Source organism: Sebastes umbrosus, chromosome 9, assembly GCF_015220745.1.
Source record: "Sebastes umbrosus isolate fSebUmb1 chromosome 9, fSebUmb1.pri, whole genome shotgun sequence".
Lineage (NCBI taxonomy): Eukaryota > Metazoa > Chordata > Actinopteri > Perciformes > Sebastidae > Sebastes > Sebastes umbrosus.
The window spans coordinates 18,204,125-18,221,159 of record NC_051277.1 but is presented as its reverse complement, the minus strand read 5'-3'; the positions used below and the strand labels follow the sequence as shown (position 1 = coordinate 18,221,159).

Below are 17,035 nucleotides of genomic sequence, written 5' to 3'. Positions count from 1 at the left end.
TTTTTAAAGGACACTTGTACAGTACAGATGAGGATAAACATCTGTATATATCTGTAGACGTGCTCTGCCTTCACGTCTGTATCATCTAGTATACAGCATCTGTGTTATTATTAGAGAAGCTGGCGTGAGGTGAGGTGAGAAAATGATTCCAGGCTACAGACGGTTGCTGTGGCTTACACTCACCACACTCTTGTCATTGTGTCTCTCTCTCTCTTACACACACACACACTTAAACACACACACAGCAAAGCAACGTAAAAAAAAAAGGCAGCGAGAAGTAAAACCATGACGGATGTGGAACTAAACGTCCACAGTAACGTTGGAGCCTCTTCTGAGTGCACCAGGTGAAATTCTATAACACCGACAGATTTGAGCTTCCCAATTATCGCCGGTGTCTTGCGCTGCTCTGAGCTTTCAAGGGACATTAGTGATTCACTGAAAATTAGGAAGTGAAACCTTATGGACTCGTGTTGCTTATGTTGTGTGGCAAGCTAGGCAGCGCATGTTCAGTCCACCTGACTAGCGCTTGGGGAGGTTTCCTTTAGTTTTGCTGAGAACAAGAGGCTTTGAATCATCCTCCGGGGAAAGAATTGTGTCATTTCCTCCACGCCACAGGCGCCTACAACGCGCATTATGAAATGCATGATACTGCTATTTGATTTTTATTCACTTTCCTTTCCTAAACCCCCTAACCACATCTGCAGCTAAAATATTCAGCTCACCACTCCTCCACTTTTTCTCACCCCATTTGCTTGATAATAAGCAGGGACACGTCTACTGAGGATGGAAATTTCCTGTTTCATCTTTCTCTTTCGTGCGAATGCTCCGTCACCCTCTGCATCTACTTCAAACTTTCTATAATATCCTCAAGCGAAACATTCGCGTGTTGAGACTGATAGTTGAGCTTCATCTTGTCCTCTTGTTTTTACTACCTTACAGCTAGACAACTGCTCCTCCATCACCCTCTCTCCCTCGCCATTTGGTGTGGCCCTGAGTTATGTTTTAGAAGGATATTTTTTTACAAGACTTTTCTATTTATAATGAGCTGACGGTCATTTCAGTCCATCCACAAAAAAAGCCAAAACACCCGTGTTTTTTTTTTTTAGCTGTAAATGCTAGAGAAAGTGAATAAAGCTATTCAAGACATTTTTTCGGAAAACCACCGATGGAGCTCAATCCAAGTGTAGTGTGTGTCTCAGTGTTACCTCTCTGTGTGATAACTCGCCTTACTGCTGAGATATTAATGCCAGAGTCTGACAAGGTATCAAAATATCCAATTAAGCTGTGTTGAGGTTTTACTTACACAGACATTCAAGTCTGTCTGAGACTCCAGGAAGTTGCTTTTACACTTTTTATACAGAGAAAACAAACAATATATAACATGTTAATTAGTGAGCTTTAACGGAGCTGGTGGATTTAGTCAGGCTAACTGTTTCCCCCTGTATCCAGTCTTTGTGCTAAGCTATGACTGCTAACTGTAGCTTCATAACTTGAACGGACAAACATGAGAGTGATATCAATGGCCGTTTTCACAGTCCGAATCACAGTAAGATTTGTACTTTTGGTTTGTTTTCTATTTGGTCTGATTCACATTCACAGTGCACAAATTAAAGTGGAATTAAAGTGGAATTAAAGGGTTAGGAAAATATCGTGGTTTGGGTTAAAATATCTACAGAAGTGGCATTACTTAAAGCTGCACTGGGTAGAAATGGAGCAGATATGATTAAAAACAGTCACTATATCCTGACAGTAGTGCATGAGACATGTCATCTGAAAAAAGTCATGTGCTTCTGTGCTCTCCGGTGTCCTCCGTTGCTCCTAATGGCATCTGCAAGATTTCACAGACCGGAGGAAAACAACCAATCAGAGCCGAGCTGGAATCTGCCGTCCAGCTGCCATGTGAGTGATGCACGTTTTTTGTGATGTACGTAAATTGCTTCTGTAACACCTCAATTTCCCTTTGGGGATCAATAAAGTCAATCTATCTATCTATCTATGAGCCGGCTGCCATTCACTCGTGATCTCTGATCGAATGGTCAAACTAGGCAGCGCTGATCAAACATGAATTAATATTCTGTTATTGTAATGCCTATTTATCGCCTCAAATGTTTACAGAAACATCTTGTAGTGCACGGTTTAGCTGTAAAATGAGAAAGTTAGTTACCCCGCCCGCAGCCATGTTGAGATCTGTTGAGTAAATACCAAGCACCGCCCACCAGCCAGAGCACAGCCAATAGGAACGCTCAATAAGAACGCTCTCTTTGAAATGACCTGTGATTGGCCAATGTCTCCCGTCAAGAGCTAGATTTTTAAAGCCTGAAAACAGAGCCATGAGGAGGTGCAGACGTCTTGAATTACAATATGCTGAAAGGTTATTACGGAATTTTTGCCCAATGATGCCAAAAACTTTCTTCCTACTGAAGCTTTAAGTAAGGAAGTTAACGTGACAAATAAATCAACGTTGACTTCTGATTTAACACAGGACACTAACAGCGGTCTCCTGGGTGGAAGTCCAGTGTTTTTTGACACGCCCATCCATCCCGACCTCTCTACGTGGCGGTTGTCGCTCTTTATATTTCCTGGTTCACGATTACATGAATTACATACAAATTGATTTTGTGGGAGATATATGAATGTGAATGATTTTTCGTAGGTATAGCTATGAACAGCCTGAAACACAACAAAGACTGTGTTAGCAGACAGTAGTGTTTCTGTCTACCTGATGAATGCAAGTCCAATATACAATCTTCCTTTAACTCTGTTTTTGTCTTCAACATCTCCTGAGAAAATGTTTTTCTCTTTAGCAGTTGCTCAACTTTGTTCACTAGTTGCTAACGTTATCTGCCGCTTGATACTGGGCAGGTAGCATATAGACCTTAATGGGTCCTTTTGTATTTCCTGTTGCAATGTTTGTTAATGTAGTAGCTGACGGGAAGTACACTTGGACCAAAGCTGTTCCCCTGGCAACAGAATGACAATGGGTGGCTCTCCCCTACCTGGTAGTAGGCTCTGATGTGACGATTTAAAATAGAAAAGTTCTGGACTCTCAGCATGTGATCATCGTTCTCGCTGTCGTACAGCCGCTCCACCTTGGGGTTCGGGTCTCTGGGAACAAACACAGAAAAGACACAACGGTGTATTTACTGCAGCATGATCAAACAGCACAGCACCACCACCACGAGAAATTCTCATGCACCGGTGCATTTAAGCAGAGTGAATTAAATTTTAATGAGCCTGAGAAGCAGGCTGTGAGAATCCACATGCAATTATTTGTTGAAATAACGTGGCATAGGTCAGGCCATATTAATCAGCTGTTCAGCAAATACTGACTCAGATCTTGTCTGTTGAGAGAAAAAAACGGTTTTATTATGCTGAAGAGAAGGAATTCAGCGGAGATGACTAACAAGGTGACTGCAGGAGCTCATTTCACGATTCACTGGAAATTTGTGTCAATATTTTCACACATGTTGCAGAACAATGCGAGGTTACTAACGGGAATGTGATTAATGTTATATAAAATCTTATGCAAGTGAAGTATTAAGAGTCTACGTCTGTTAGCAGCTAAAATGTTACAATTAACTTTCATGAACTGAAAACACACTGTGAAAGGGTTAAAGTTGTAAGACGAAAACACAGACAACTCCGTGGTAGCGGCCTGTCAATAACAAGGTAGCCACGCTCTAAAGCATCCCCTGCTTTATGGTCTATTTGAATCTAAATGGGACCATAATTTACTAAATGTACATCATGCTGTATTGAAGAAGACTTGAAACTAATGACTGAGACCATAAACTCATGTTTACAATGTTTACTGAGGTAATAAATCAAGTGAAATCATCATTTCATTAAGAAACATAAATGTTAATCTCATGTTGGCGCTGGAGGAAAAGTCAAGGTTTCACCAGAGTCAGTCGGATTCATCCTCTGGGGACCCTGAATATCTGTATAACATTTCATGGCAATCCATCCAATAGTTGTTGAGCTATTTCAACATCCTTTTCTAAAAGCAAGTCATACTTAGTTATGTTAATGATTTTAAATGTTTTTTCTCTCAAAGTGGGCTTTTAATTTAAATGGAGGACAGGTTGTGGGCCCACTTCGACATTTTTCGACTTGTTGATAAAAGCCAAGGCCAATTTTTGCAACTAACTGCAAGGTAACACACATTTATTTTTTCGGTTTTCTACATTAACATTTTCCACAAATGGTTGAAAATTGGCACTTTAGACTGTTATGTTTTTATTTTTATAATCAAGTTCAAACGGACCTCTTGCATTACAGATTGACTGGGAAATCATCCAATTAGTTCTTATTTTCCCTTGTTGTCTAGCAGCTTGTTTTATGGCTGCAAGGCAATGAAGCAAGAAAATCTTGATCAATCTTACATGACCCTCATGATCTCATTGAGGAAAATCCCATTGGTCAGCCTCATGTAACGATCCCGGGTACTCTGGGTAATTGAGTTTACTTCCATGTACTGGCTGTAGAGCGGGACGCCGTCCTCCCTCTCCACCATCTTCTCAAACAGCTGAACCTGCGAGAGACAGGGAGGGATTATATTGTGTGTGTGTGTGGAGTGAGTTTGTACCAGGAGGTGGACAAAGACAAGGGAGACAGAGACAGGAGCAGAAAGAAGGTACACAGAGAGAGAGGCGAGGAGGGAGATGGAGAGGTTTTCACACAGGAAGCCACTTGAGTCGGTGCACCTGTCTGGACAGGTGGGATCTGTGCTCTCACACTGGGAAGCACTTCACAGCGACAGGCAGCCAAGCAGGACGGCAGCCAAGGTCTCTCTCTGCTAAGAAGAGCTGTGCCAATGCAAACTGCAATATAATGAGGTTTATTCCTACCTGCACCTTCTAAAAACTGCACTGTCGGTAAACAGAGTAACAAGCTGATAAGGTGAGGCAGAGCAGCTCGAGACCCTGTGCGACAGGGTAAACAGGGTGGCAGGAGAGCGGATGTCCTTCAACATAATGTGAAGCAGGGTGAAAGCGCTTGTGTCTGGTCTAGTGAATAGCCACACTGCTGAAGGGCCCTTGAGCAAATAATACAAATACTCTGCCTGCTGCAGGCATCCTGTTGAACCTGACCTCTGACCCCTCTTTGGAGGATGGCAACAATAAAGAGAATATCCCCACAAGGTTCAGCACAGGATCACATTAGACTTTAAATACTGTTCATTGACCAGAATGGGGGAAATATCCACAGTCGGGCTGATTGTCCTTACCAAAAAAGAAGTTTATTCAAGTGTGCTATTAGTATACTTCTTTTAAACTTAAAATAAGAGAGTATACTTTCAGTTTACTTTTTATGTACTTATCAGAGATATACTTAACAAAAGTATACATAAATATACTTGGCTCATACTGACAAGTATACAGAAAAGTCTGAGTATACTTGGCTTATACTGACAAGTATACAGAAAACTCTAAGTATACTTGGCTCATACTGACAAGTATACAGAAAAGTCTAAGTATACTTGGCTTATACTGACAAGTATACAGAAAAGTGTTAGTATACTTGGATCCTTCTGACAAGTATACAGAAAAGTCTGAGTATACTTGGCTTATACTGACAAGAGTACAGAAAAGTCTAAGTATACTTGGCTTATACTGACAAGTATACAGAAAACTCTGAGTATACTTGGCTCATACTGACAAGTATACAGAAAAGTCTAAGTATACTTGGCTTATACTGACAAGTATACTGAAAACTCTAAGTATACTTGGCTCATACTGACAAGTATACAGAAAAGTCTATACTTGGCTTATAAACCTACTTGTACATAATCTTTTAACCGAGATATACTTAAGAAAAGTATTATGAAGTATTCTCGTCTTAAAGGCCTACAGAAAGGTATACTTGGCTTGTTGTGCTTACTTTTTGATAGTAACATATTAAAGTGTATGAGGTGTCCCATGGGGAAATTCAGTCTGTTACAAAAGGCAACAAATCCTCAACTGATTTCGGTGAGATCTTGATTACACAGTAAATCATTTTGTATTATAAGCATTTCAGACACAGCCCAAGGACACGGAAGTGTCGAGGCTTAAGGAGAGAAAAAAAGGCAGGTCATTATGAGGCAAGGGAAGCTGCCAAAAGGAGAAGTAGGGTGTTTGTTTTGCTGTGCATAACAGTCAGAAAGCAGTAACTAGGCAATTCGTTGCTGTTTATTCAACTCCTACTTTATATTTATTTGGGTGAATAGAACTGGAAAGCAGGTTGTTTTAAAAGATACAATGCCATAACTATTTGTGACTGGAAATAAAAGTTTTACTGGTCATTGTCCAAGGTGGATTTCTACACAACACACAATCCACCTGCCTTATTCTCCTCCTCTCTGTGCCTCCTCTAGAAAATGTTGACCTTTACAATTCAATATTATTGGCATGAATGCAACTCTTCTCTAACTGGAAGTGATAGATGATAAATGACGTACCCATTGCGCCAACGCACTCTCCATGAATTCCTCTATTATCTCCATAATGTTAGAGTCCATTGTGTGTCAGGAGAGAGCTGTGAAACACTACAGAACACTGGCTAATTAAAAAATACTATCAACACGTTGTATGTAATGAATCAAAGAGAGAGAGAGAGAGAGAGAGGATCCATCTTGCGTCAAGTGAAGTAGTTTGACATTTGTGCGGCCCTTCCCCTCCCTCCACCTCTCTGTCTCTTCCTCTCTCTGACTCTGACTGTGTGACAGTTTCATTGCAAAACCACACCGGAATTTTCCAAACGCACATGTCGCTTTTTTTTTGCTTTTTTTTAAGCCGAAGTCTTCACACGTCCTCCACACATTGGCTAACATGCACAGATATCTTTAAATATACTATTTGACTAAAAATAAACAAAAAAATGACAAAAGTTGCATTGGGTTTGGTGTGCAGAGATAGAGAATGTTGATTAGGACGCTGCAGGTTTGGGCCTCATTTCCTGTTGTGCGCTTTAAACAATATGACAACAGGCCTATTTTTTTATACTTGACACATTTTAAATGAATATCATCAATATGTACATACGGCTATGTGGAAGTGTTTGCTTCTGTGTTATTTCTGCAAAAACACTTACTGTTTTTCAGGTGAAAATGACTAAAGTCTAGACTGGAGTTTTTAGTGTTGTTATATTCAAGCCAGATTCAAGCACTGTGCAATTCCGACCTCTGCTGGTTTAAAATCAAACTTCATAATTGCCCATTTAAAAAAGTATGCATTACATCATTATTTCCGTAAAAACTTGGAGGAAGTGCAAGCAGTCCTATATTTATTTTTAAAGGTGCTGTACTTTCTGTGCAGTGAACACTATTTTAAGAAATGATCTCTGTATCTGCAGTACAATTTGTGTCATTTTGCAAAGACTCAAGCTGTGATGTGGGTTTATTGTTGTTGTATTAGCTACACATCTATTTATCTCAATATCTAACCAGTCTGATTTAGGGCTGCAACTATAACGATCATTTTCATTAACGATTAATATATTTTATAGATTAATCGATTAATCGTCTTTAAAATGTCTGAAAATATTGAAATTTGTCCATCCCAGTTTCTCAAAGTCCAAAGTGATGTCTTTAAATGTCTTGTTTTGTCAGTCCAAAACCAAAAGATATTCAGTTTAATATGATATAAAACAGAGAAAAGCAGGATATCTCTTTATTTGAGAGGCTGAAAACAGCATTTTCTGCCATTTTTGCATGAAAAATGACTTTACCGATTAATCGATTATCTAAATAGTTGGTGGTTGTTTTTCTGTCAATCGATTAATCGATTAGTCGACTTGTTGTTGCAGCTCTAGTCTGATTATCATTAATGTGTAAGAGGACTATGTGTACAATACAAACCCTTTTTATGTACTCAAATGGTCCAAAATAGGTGTCATCTTTCACTTAATTACTGTGAATCTTAAATTTGTAATAACTGACGGAAAAATGCTAATAATGCTAATAAAAATAAGAAGAATAATAAGAATAAGAATAAAATCATTATTAATAATACAAATTAATTAATCATAAAAATATGTTGTTTGGTTTTATTTTTTAAATGTGTATTCATTAATTCATTTATTTTCATTTTCAATTCGTAAAGGCTTTATAATTTTAATTATCTAAGCAAACTAAGTAAGTGACCTCCTCTCTGCAATTATTTAATTACAGGTAATATTTTTTGAAGGATGTGACCTGAAACCACTTATATTTTCACTCCTTTATTAACCTCTGGTGGTTTCTAATTAAAGACTTTCAACCACTGAAATAAAACAACCTTATTCTGTGATAGAGTTTTATTTAAGAAGAATGAGCAACACAGTCTAGGACAGATCATAAACGATATTATTCTTTGCAAAGCATTTCAAATAACTTCCAACATGTTGTATCAGTGTGTCCCTGTATGACAGCGTGTGTTCCTGAGTGCTGATACCGCTTGTGCAGCAGTTCTGGGATTAACCACACCAGGATTATCAGATTGTTTCTGAGCTGCCAGAATAGACAAGATGACAGCTTCATATAGGGCAACACACTCACGCACACATATACACACAAACGCACACACACTTAATCCAACTCTCCTTGCTGAACTCAGATAACCCATACTCCTCTATTATTATAACAAGTACAAAAGGGAGCCGACACTACGAAGCAGTTAAAAACTTCTACCTTTAATATATAATTCATGTGCCATTTTAACAGGTTCTTAAGCATTTCATTGCAGTTTAGTACAAACTCTACAGCCGTGAGATCAATAATACAGTGCACACGGGATGAACCTCAGCATCATGTGATTTGGACTTTGCCAAATTTGAGCCAAAAGTGTTAAATATGTGTCTGTGTCTGTGTGAACGCTATACGCTCCTTTAAACTGAATGTCTTCTAGTTAGAACAAAAAGTACTACACATCTCCTGAACAGATCCTGTGATGGTTACACATTCACGAGGTCCTGCACAGAGGAGATGTTTGTGTTGGTGTCTGTGCCGGGCCTGATAAGATTCCCCTTGTTATGGCCATGTGCGAGGAAGCTGCGGCTGCTGCATTGGTGGAGCGTAAATCAAGCCTAATGTGTCAAATCCCAACAGGTGTTGTACCTGCCACCTGCCAACTCACACAACCAAGAAACCTCAAACACATCCCTCCCACCCCATGCATCCCTTCCTCCTAAGCCCATATTTCAATATTTGTCCCGCTCTAACTGGCAGGAGTAGCTTCCTTCTCAGCTTTCTCGGCGTCTCCAGCCTCACCTTCGGCGTCAACCTGCCCAAACTTTAGCAGGATGAGGGCTTTAACTTTGAGCTCCTCGATGGTTTCCTTTATACCCTTCTCCAGGATAAAACCCTCACTGTCGCCCGCTGGGTCCTCCAGAGCCATGGCTGCTTCCACGGCCGTCTGCAGGTAGCGCAAGCTCAAAAGCACCGACAGCTGGACGGAAAGAAGCAATAAACATTATGTAAAAACTGCATCTAATTTGTTTTTTGTCACCTAATGAATTGAGAGGCTCATAGAAACTGATGCCTGAAGAGAAGCATCAACTCTCAGTCCATCATGTTACAGATTTATTAGCATAAAAAAGAAGTCTTGACAGCTTCCAGCCACAAATGTATTCAAAATATTATGAAGGATGTACATATTTGAACAAATTGCTCTTAAAGGTACAGTGTTTAGGATTTGCTTGCATCTAGTGGTGTGGTTGCAGATTGCAACCAGCTGAGTACCCCTCCGCTCACTCCTTACTTTCCAAGACTGCGGTAATGCCGAGTGCAAAACCGTGATAACGCCGTTTGCCTCACTCAGAAGCCATATTTATCATAATAACTTTACTTTAGGAGCAACAGAAGTCAGACGGCGGCTGGCGGTACCACGGTTTTGCACTCTGCGGCTCACGTTACAGCAGTATCCCACAAGTGTCGGAGAACTACGGTGGCCTTCAGGTAACATAAAAACTTGAAAGACTCTCTCTAGAGTCAGTGTTTGGTTTGTCCGATCTGGGCTACTGTAAAAACATGGCGGAGCAACATGGCGGAGCAACACTGCGGACTCTGTGAAGAGGACCCGCTCCCACAACAATTCTTAGTTTAAGGTGATTATACAATAATGAAAACATACTTATGAATATTATATTCCATTTCTGCAAATAGATCCCCTGAAATGTGACACACTGTTCCTTTAACGCTATGCATATTTCTTTATATGTGTATGATGCTAGTCAGTGTGTACTGTGTGAGCCACTTCAAAGACACATTTCTATTGCCAATAAAGTTATTTTCAAATTCTGATTCCAAATCAATAGTGATGCTGATTCACTTTGCCTATGGAAGAATCAACATGATCAAATCAATTATTATGTTTTCCTGCAGGATGGCACACATGAAGATGAGATAGAGTCAATTTGAGTCAAACATTTAATATTATTTCATCAACGTATTAAGGTTAACTGTTAAGGTTAAAGGTAATTGATAACATTCTTATGTAGACGAATCAGTTTAAAAAAAATAATACATCCATAGAGCCTTTAGACAGGTGCCGAATAAAAGTATGGCTTTTCCTTAAAAAATGATTATAATTGTGAATGAATCATTTAAAAAATATTGGCGGGTCCAAAATGAATGTTTTATTTATCTCTGTGGAAGATGTCTGACGCCTGGTTCCAACTTCTAACAAGACTTGTGAGCCAATAGTAAAAAAAAAAAAAACGTTGGTATCACGCAGTATCTCTGGGTCGTCAATGATCAAGTTGCCAGTTAGTGATGAAAAAATCTGATAAATTAGTATGATGGTCAGTGCCCGGCTTCACTACGGTACCAATCCCAAATACTAAATGACTTCATTACCCTACCATGAAAAATTCATCCCTTGACATCAGACAAGGAACTGGCAACCACTTGTTGTGAAGTAAATGCAATGTAACGGGGAGGGAGAATGCAACATCTAGTGGCTAACTGTTATCAGTGTTATCATTTGTACCTTTAAGGTCAGGGCACACTATGTTAAAGTCTGCAGTATTTTCTAAAAAGTGAAACTTAAGGACCAACGTGCACTCCAATCATTGTCATACGGTCTCTTACATAAAGTAAACAATGCTGCAGTCCACCTAAAGCAAGATAAGTTAAACATATTTTCAGGTTTATCTTATGCACCCTCTTCCCTCTTTTGTTTGATCTCGGGGTTACGTGATTCAAAGCAGCAGGTTTTGGTCTTTACTTAAAACTTAGACGTTATCTACAACTCAGCTTGAGGCCTCATTAACTTGTCAGCCATCTATCTCAATCATGGTGGACTAGAAAAACAACACCATACAGAGCTGCTGCATTTAAAAGTATAGATTATTTGGTAAGCTGTAGGCGGTGTGTAATGATGCATTGTTAAACATGTGTTTCAGAGTGTCCTGTTTCCAGCATGAGGTCTCGTTTGAGAATGCGGCGTCAATACTTTTGTTTGTCAAAGAAGTGAAAGTACATGTTTGATTAAAAGACAGAAATCAATGCGTGTCTGTGAGGGATTCTTTCTGGTGGTTTATGTGTGGGTGTGTAATTCTGTGCCATCAATATCATTAAATATGCAGTTAAATGAAATCCTTTGTGCCTTGGATGCTGTATTTCCTCTATTTACAGAATGCCTGAAGTGTTTATGTTCATGCCATCATGTGCCTCACCTGTATTAGGATGACTGACAGCACACCCGGACCAGTTGAGTTCATCAGCTCCATGTAGTGTTCAGTCAGAGCCTGCCTGCAGCCGCGGCTGTACAGGTTGAGCTCCTCTGATTGGTACTCATAGTTGTAGTGTGCGTTGTTATCCGTCAGGTGGTACCTCAGGCAGGGGCGAGGGGAGGACGGGTTACAGCAGCTGAAAGGAACGCCATTCAACAGGTAACGGCCGTCCACGTTGCTCCGGATACGACTGGAGGCAGAGGAGGGAGGGACAGATGATGGAGACAAAAAGACAGAAATGAGAGAAGAAAGAGGGAAGTTAAAGGCCTGACTTTTAGCTCAATACTCACTTAACATTAGTGAGAAATGAGCAGTGCCTCTCTACTAAGTGTCATCATGTCATAACCTTTCTGTTCACTCATTCCGTTTCACTTATTTCATCTTTGACCAACCTTTCTCTGCTTGCTTCATGACCAACCTTTCCATCCATTTCTGTCATTCTCTTCAAGAGTAAAGGCCAGATCTATTTTTAATACACTCCTCATCTACCTTCACATCTTTCTCTTTCTCCCTCCATCCTCTCCGTAACATATCGTCTGACCTTTTTGGATGTGAAGTCTACCCATTCATCTAGATTTCTCCACTCTCTCTCCTGTGTACCCCTCATCAGTGCAGTTTCTCCCTGTATTGTGATCCACTCACTCCTTGACGTCCTTGTGGGTGAAGTCCAGGTATCTGTTGCTGACCCACTGTACTTCAAACCAATCCTTGAAGTTGGTGTTTCCACAACAACGAAACTCCATCTGCAGACGATCAATGGTCTCTTTCTGAAAACAGCGGCCCGGCACGTCTGTGTCCTTGTAGAAACGAATACCATTCCTCAGGCCGACCTGACAGAGTGAAAGAGAAATATGTTTTATCTGATGTTTTCCAAAATTGTTTTACTGCACAGTGTGTCAAAGGTGCAGCTGTTTTTTAATAAATAAACCTGATGACTAAGTTATGAAGGATGTACAAATTTATACATATTGCTCTTAACTCTATGCATGTTCTTTTTTATGTGTATGATGCTAGTCTGCGTGTGAGTGTGTGTGCCACTTCAAAAACAAATTTCTATTGCCAGTAAAATTATTTTCAAATTCTGAGTCTAATGCTGATTCACTTTGACCATGATCATATCAATTATTATGTTTGGCTGCAGGACTGCACACATGAAGATGAGAGTCAGTGAGTCAATATTAAAAACATTTGGACTTTGCACTTTTATTTATCTGCTTTCTGTTTGTATCTGTTAAAAGATAAACATATGATAAAGATTTTCTGTCTAATTTAATAAACCTATTTTTATTAGATGATGTCTGGTTTGTTTTGTATTGCAAACTAATTAAATATTTTAAAACTCTTAATTTTAAGGGCTGACTTTTCTTGTCTCAATGCAACATTTAAACAAGTATGAAAGCTTTAATACTTCACTATGTTGCTGGTTAATAAATCTATACATTTGAAATGACCAGAAAATGGTAAATGTTTTGTTCTGTTTGTATGACTTTGTTTCATTTTCTTTACTGTATTTTAACTCTTATCTGCATTCATTGCAGGAATATGAGCTCTTTTCTCTAAACTCTTCCATTTTCATCTTTCATTTTAGACAGTTTGCTGTCTCTTTCAGCCACAGCAGCTTAGAGGGGAGCAGGTTTCATTTTGTGTTTTCACCCCCATCCTGTTATGGGACAGATCTCTTTACCATAAGGCCATCCTGACAACTACTCTAACCCTTGACCTGTCACCCTCCAATCATTACTGGTGACCCCACCTTCAGGGACTCCTCCAGGCGTCCCTGCAGGCAGAAGCTGAGCACCACGACGGCGATGAGCAGACAGCAGAGCACCGCAGCTACGGCATACCAAGCCAGCAGAAGGACTTTCCAGCGGGGGAAGCGGGCTGGGTCCAAGGAGTCCTGACAAACGCGACTGGCCATCCAGTTGGTGCCGATGGAGGCCAGGCCCACCATCATCAGGATGTTGGGCACCACGTGGATCTCTGTGTTGTCCATCACCTCAAGAAAAAGAAGAGCACAGTCAAAGATAATAAAGCAGCGGGTCACTTTGTCATTTCCTGCACGCACTCCAGCTGGTAATAATCCTGCATTCAATTAGCCTAATCTATTCTAAAGAATGACCTTGGCAGCCAAGAGATTCAATTAGCTGCTGAGACGCTGGATGCAAAGACTGCAATGGCAATGTGATGACAGATTTAATTCATTGCCCCGTTACAGCAAAAGTCCATTATAGAGTTTATTATTGGCTGAGTTTTCAAAAGCTTGTCAGCCACCTTTGTCCCATTGTTGTTTCAAGATTACCATTAAAAATGTTTTATAAACTACTAAAAAAGCACTGCCACCTTGTAATATTATCATTCTGCAATATATATACAGCCAAATGTGAGTTTAGGACAAATAATAGATGTGGAATAATCAGTTCTTTCAATGATCTCTTCAAGTTAAGTAAGTAAAGTGCAAATCAAACTTGTCTACATGATGTATTTGTCTATATCGTCCTCCTTCCTGACACTATTTTGTTGGTCGTATTTCACTCATCTGAGCCATCTCTACACAAACTCAATAACACTTTGCTACACAACCATGAGGTTATGGGATCAATAACTATCTGAAGGCATGTGTTTGTGGCCTGCAGCTTTGCTGGATATCAATGCATGCAACCTATCACAATCAATCAGTGATCAATGTAGCCTAGCTGGTGGAAGTCATAACCTTCACCCTGCTGGTCACGTTAACTAAATTCAATACAAATTGAACCCCAAAGACTTTCGATTTTTATACCAGCATTTTAACATACAAAGTCCTCATGACTTAACATGCATGAGTGTGCCTGAGAGTCCCTGTATGCATGTTTACACTAGTGTTGTGTGTGCTGCGTGTTTGTATTTGTGGATTAAACTGTCGAGCCAAGTTTAAATAAAAGTCCCCGATAAGCACCGGCACAGCAGACTCAGTAAACAACCACGAGGTCTGAGCACATAAACTTATGTTTGTGTAACTTTGAATTAATTCATGCCAGTGTATTTAAACTTGTCCCTCTGGTCTTTAAGTTGACTATTCATTAATTTGTGTGTCTCTACCTCGGCCCTACGGAGCAGCTCTGTCTTTAGGTAAACCCCCAGACAAAAGATGATGCCCCCCCACAGCACTGTCATCCAGGACAGCAGCCACAGGCCCTGGGCCAGATGCACCCGCCGCTGCTGGGTGAACTTTATCTTCAGCAGCACCATGGTTCACTACCATGCACCGATCAACACAGAGACAGAAGAGAAAAGTAAGAGAAGGGGAAGGAGTTCAGTAAATTCTGGTCAAAAATGTAGTGTCAGTCCAGAGGAGGCCAGCTGCATGTAAAGAGACAAAACCCAACAGAGTTCACAAGTGGGTTTCAATCTTGCAGAAACACAATGGTCAATGCAAGTCTTGTTGTTTGGTTAGTTATTAGCAGGTTGAGCTCATCTAAGTTGTTCCAGGTGGAGGGGATAAGCAGGTAGATCCCTCAGATAAAGGTAAAGGACACAGTCGACCTCAGAGGATAATCCAAAAGATTCACTTGGATGCTGAAATTGTCCCAAAAGGATGATTAATAATCCAAATCAGTGCTGCAAAACCACAGAAAATGTGAGATAATAGTCAGAAAATGAAGTATCGAAGAAAAGAGTGAAGTATTCCTTTTTCCAGAGATGACAGCTTTTCGCCTCAAGTCGATGTGTCACACCGCCGTAGCCCCCCTTTCAAGCTGATCTCTTCCTCTTGACGTGATGTCGTCTTTTGATGGCGCCCCTCTGGGTCTGGGTCTGTGCATGTGCGGCGACCCCCTAAACCGCTGTTCCCATGGTTGGAGGACACCAAGACTGGCCAAAGTCGAGAGTTTGGAGCCGTAATCCCCCAACAGAGTCCCTGGGATCCTATTAAAGTCCAGGGGCCAATGGGAAAGCAGGCCAGTGTCTGATCAGCAAACTTGTTCTGATAGACACGTAGTATGGGAGGGACTGTTGGACTATTATGACAGGTGGACTTACCTGAAGCCCATCAGCACAGGCTGGACACTATGGATGCCTCAGAGACAGAGTAGATATCATAGCTGAGGCTAAACAATGTCATGAGATGTGAGAAAATGAGCAAGAAAATCTAATTTACTGTCAGCAGTACTGAATGTTGATTGTGTAATAAGGCAAAGAAATGCAGTAAGAGGAGAGAGGAATGAATTACACAGGCCCTAAAGTCCCAAATGTTAATATAATATTAATAAGTAGGTTTTCTTTGGTGTATTATCAGATGAAAATGCACGTACACACACACACTCTACGCACTGGCTCTGCTCCAAATGGCTCTAAAGAGGGACATTAGCATTTTCGCATCAGCCACCGTAGCTCTCCAACGCGCTTGGCACACGTTAGAGGCTTCAGTTGGTTGCAATCTCCTCACCTCACCGCTAGATACCGCCAGATCTTACACACTGGACCTTTAATTTAAAGTACACTAATATTCAATTAAATTAAATGTATTTTTATATAGTGTCAAAACACAACAGAAGTTATCTCAAACACTTTTCATGTCAAGACCGTACTCTGTGATTTAGAGATCCAACAAGAGATCCCCCATGAGCATGTACTCTATGCGACAGTGGCAAGAAAAAACTTCCCCTAACAGGTTTCCCTGGGGGTCCCTGGACCCCACTTTGAGAATCCCTGATATAGATGAAACCATCTGAGAAGCTTGGAGGAACTGCTAACAACATGGCAAGGAGCCCCAACACTTAACTGTAGCTGTCAAATAAATGTAGTGGAGTTAAAAGTATAATATTTTTCTTCTGAAATGTTATAGAGTAGAAGTGTATAATGTAGCATAAGGTGGAAATATTCAAGTAAAGTACTGTACATGTACCTCAAAGTTGTACTAAACCTACTCTTGCAGTATTTATGACGTGGTAAAACAATGACACAGCACCCAACTGTATGTGACTGTATGAATAGATAACAAAAAGAGAAAGCCTATACTGTCCACTGATTCATTTATTGATAGAATTAAGTGAATACTGTCCCCAATATGCTCTCAGGGGTTTAGTGGAGGATGGTAGCAGAGGCTTGTTCATGTAAAGTGAAAGTAAGACTATGGAGAGGAGAGTTATGCCTGTATGGGATTATGTATATAATGCAGTGGGGAGGGAGGCTGGTGGGGCTGGATCAACAGGATTAAACTGTTATTAAAAGTATTTATGACACCTTGAGTCAGAGCTATAGTCAGGTTGAAGCCAGTCTTGTGTCCCCTGCAGCTCTTGCAACACACCAAACACAAAACTAAATTAAATGCTCATCTCATATCCATATATTATCCATTAATGTT

General features: G+C 40.3%; 2 protein-coding genes across 3 annotated transcripts in view; both read right to left on the bottom strand.

Moving 5' to 3' along the window:
• The window catches only part of ccdc88b (coiled-coil domain containing 88B), a 58,116-nt gene extending 50,964 nt beyond the window's left edge, over positions 1 to 7,152 (bottom strand). Inside the window, exons 1-3 of one of the 2 annotated variants that reach the window (XM_037780601.1) lie at positions 7,075 to 7,152; positions 4,386 to 4,534; positions 2,997 to 3,105 (exon numbers count right to left, since the gene is read on the bottom strand). In XM_037780601.1, coding sequence (XP_037636529.1) covers positions 2,997 to 3,105; positions 4,386 to 4,516 — 240 coding nt within the window. In that variant the 5' untranslated portion in view covers positions 4,517 to 4,534; positions 7,075 to 7,152. Of the gene's footprint in view, positions 1 to 2,996; positions 3,106 to 4,385; positions 4,535 to 6,442; positions 6,812 to 7,074 lie in introns of those variants that run through there. The other variant, XM_037780600.1, reaches the window with a different exon arrangement.
• Positions 7,153 to 8,262: 1,110 nt separating this feature from the next.
• rom1b (retinal outer segment membrane protein 1b) lies at positions 8,263 to 15,555 on the bottom strand. Its single transcript, XM_037779284.1, has 5 exons — positions 14,773 to 15,555; positions 13,448 to 13,690; positions 12,337 to 12,524; positions 11,638 to 11,884; positions 8,263 to 9,407 (listed from the first exon to the last, which is right to left on the bottom strand). The coding sequence occupies exons 1-5, from the start codon at positions 14,920 to 14,922 to the stop codon at positions 9,177 to 9,179; spliced, it is 1,059 nt and encodes a 352-aa protein (XP_037635212.1). The 5' UTR covers positions 14,923 to 15,555; the 3' UTR covers positions 8,263 to 9,176.
• Positions 15,556 to 17,035: the final 1,480 nt, after the last annotated feature.

Bases quoted from the DNA above. Each gene is read 5' to 3' on its own strand.
- rom1b (XM_037779284.1), bottom strand. From the start codon at position 14,922: ATGGTGCTGCTGAAGATAAAGTTCACCCAGCAGCGGCGGGTGCATCTG. The intron at 12,525-13,447 runs GTGGGGTCACCA...TCACTCTGTCAG, and splicing joins GCCTGGAGGAGTCCCTGAAG to GTCGGCCTGAGGAATGGTAT. The intron at 11,885-12,336 runs GTGAGTGGATCA...CTCTGCCTCCAG, and splicing joins ACCCACAAGGACGTCAAGGA to TCGTATCCGGAGCAACGTGG.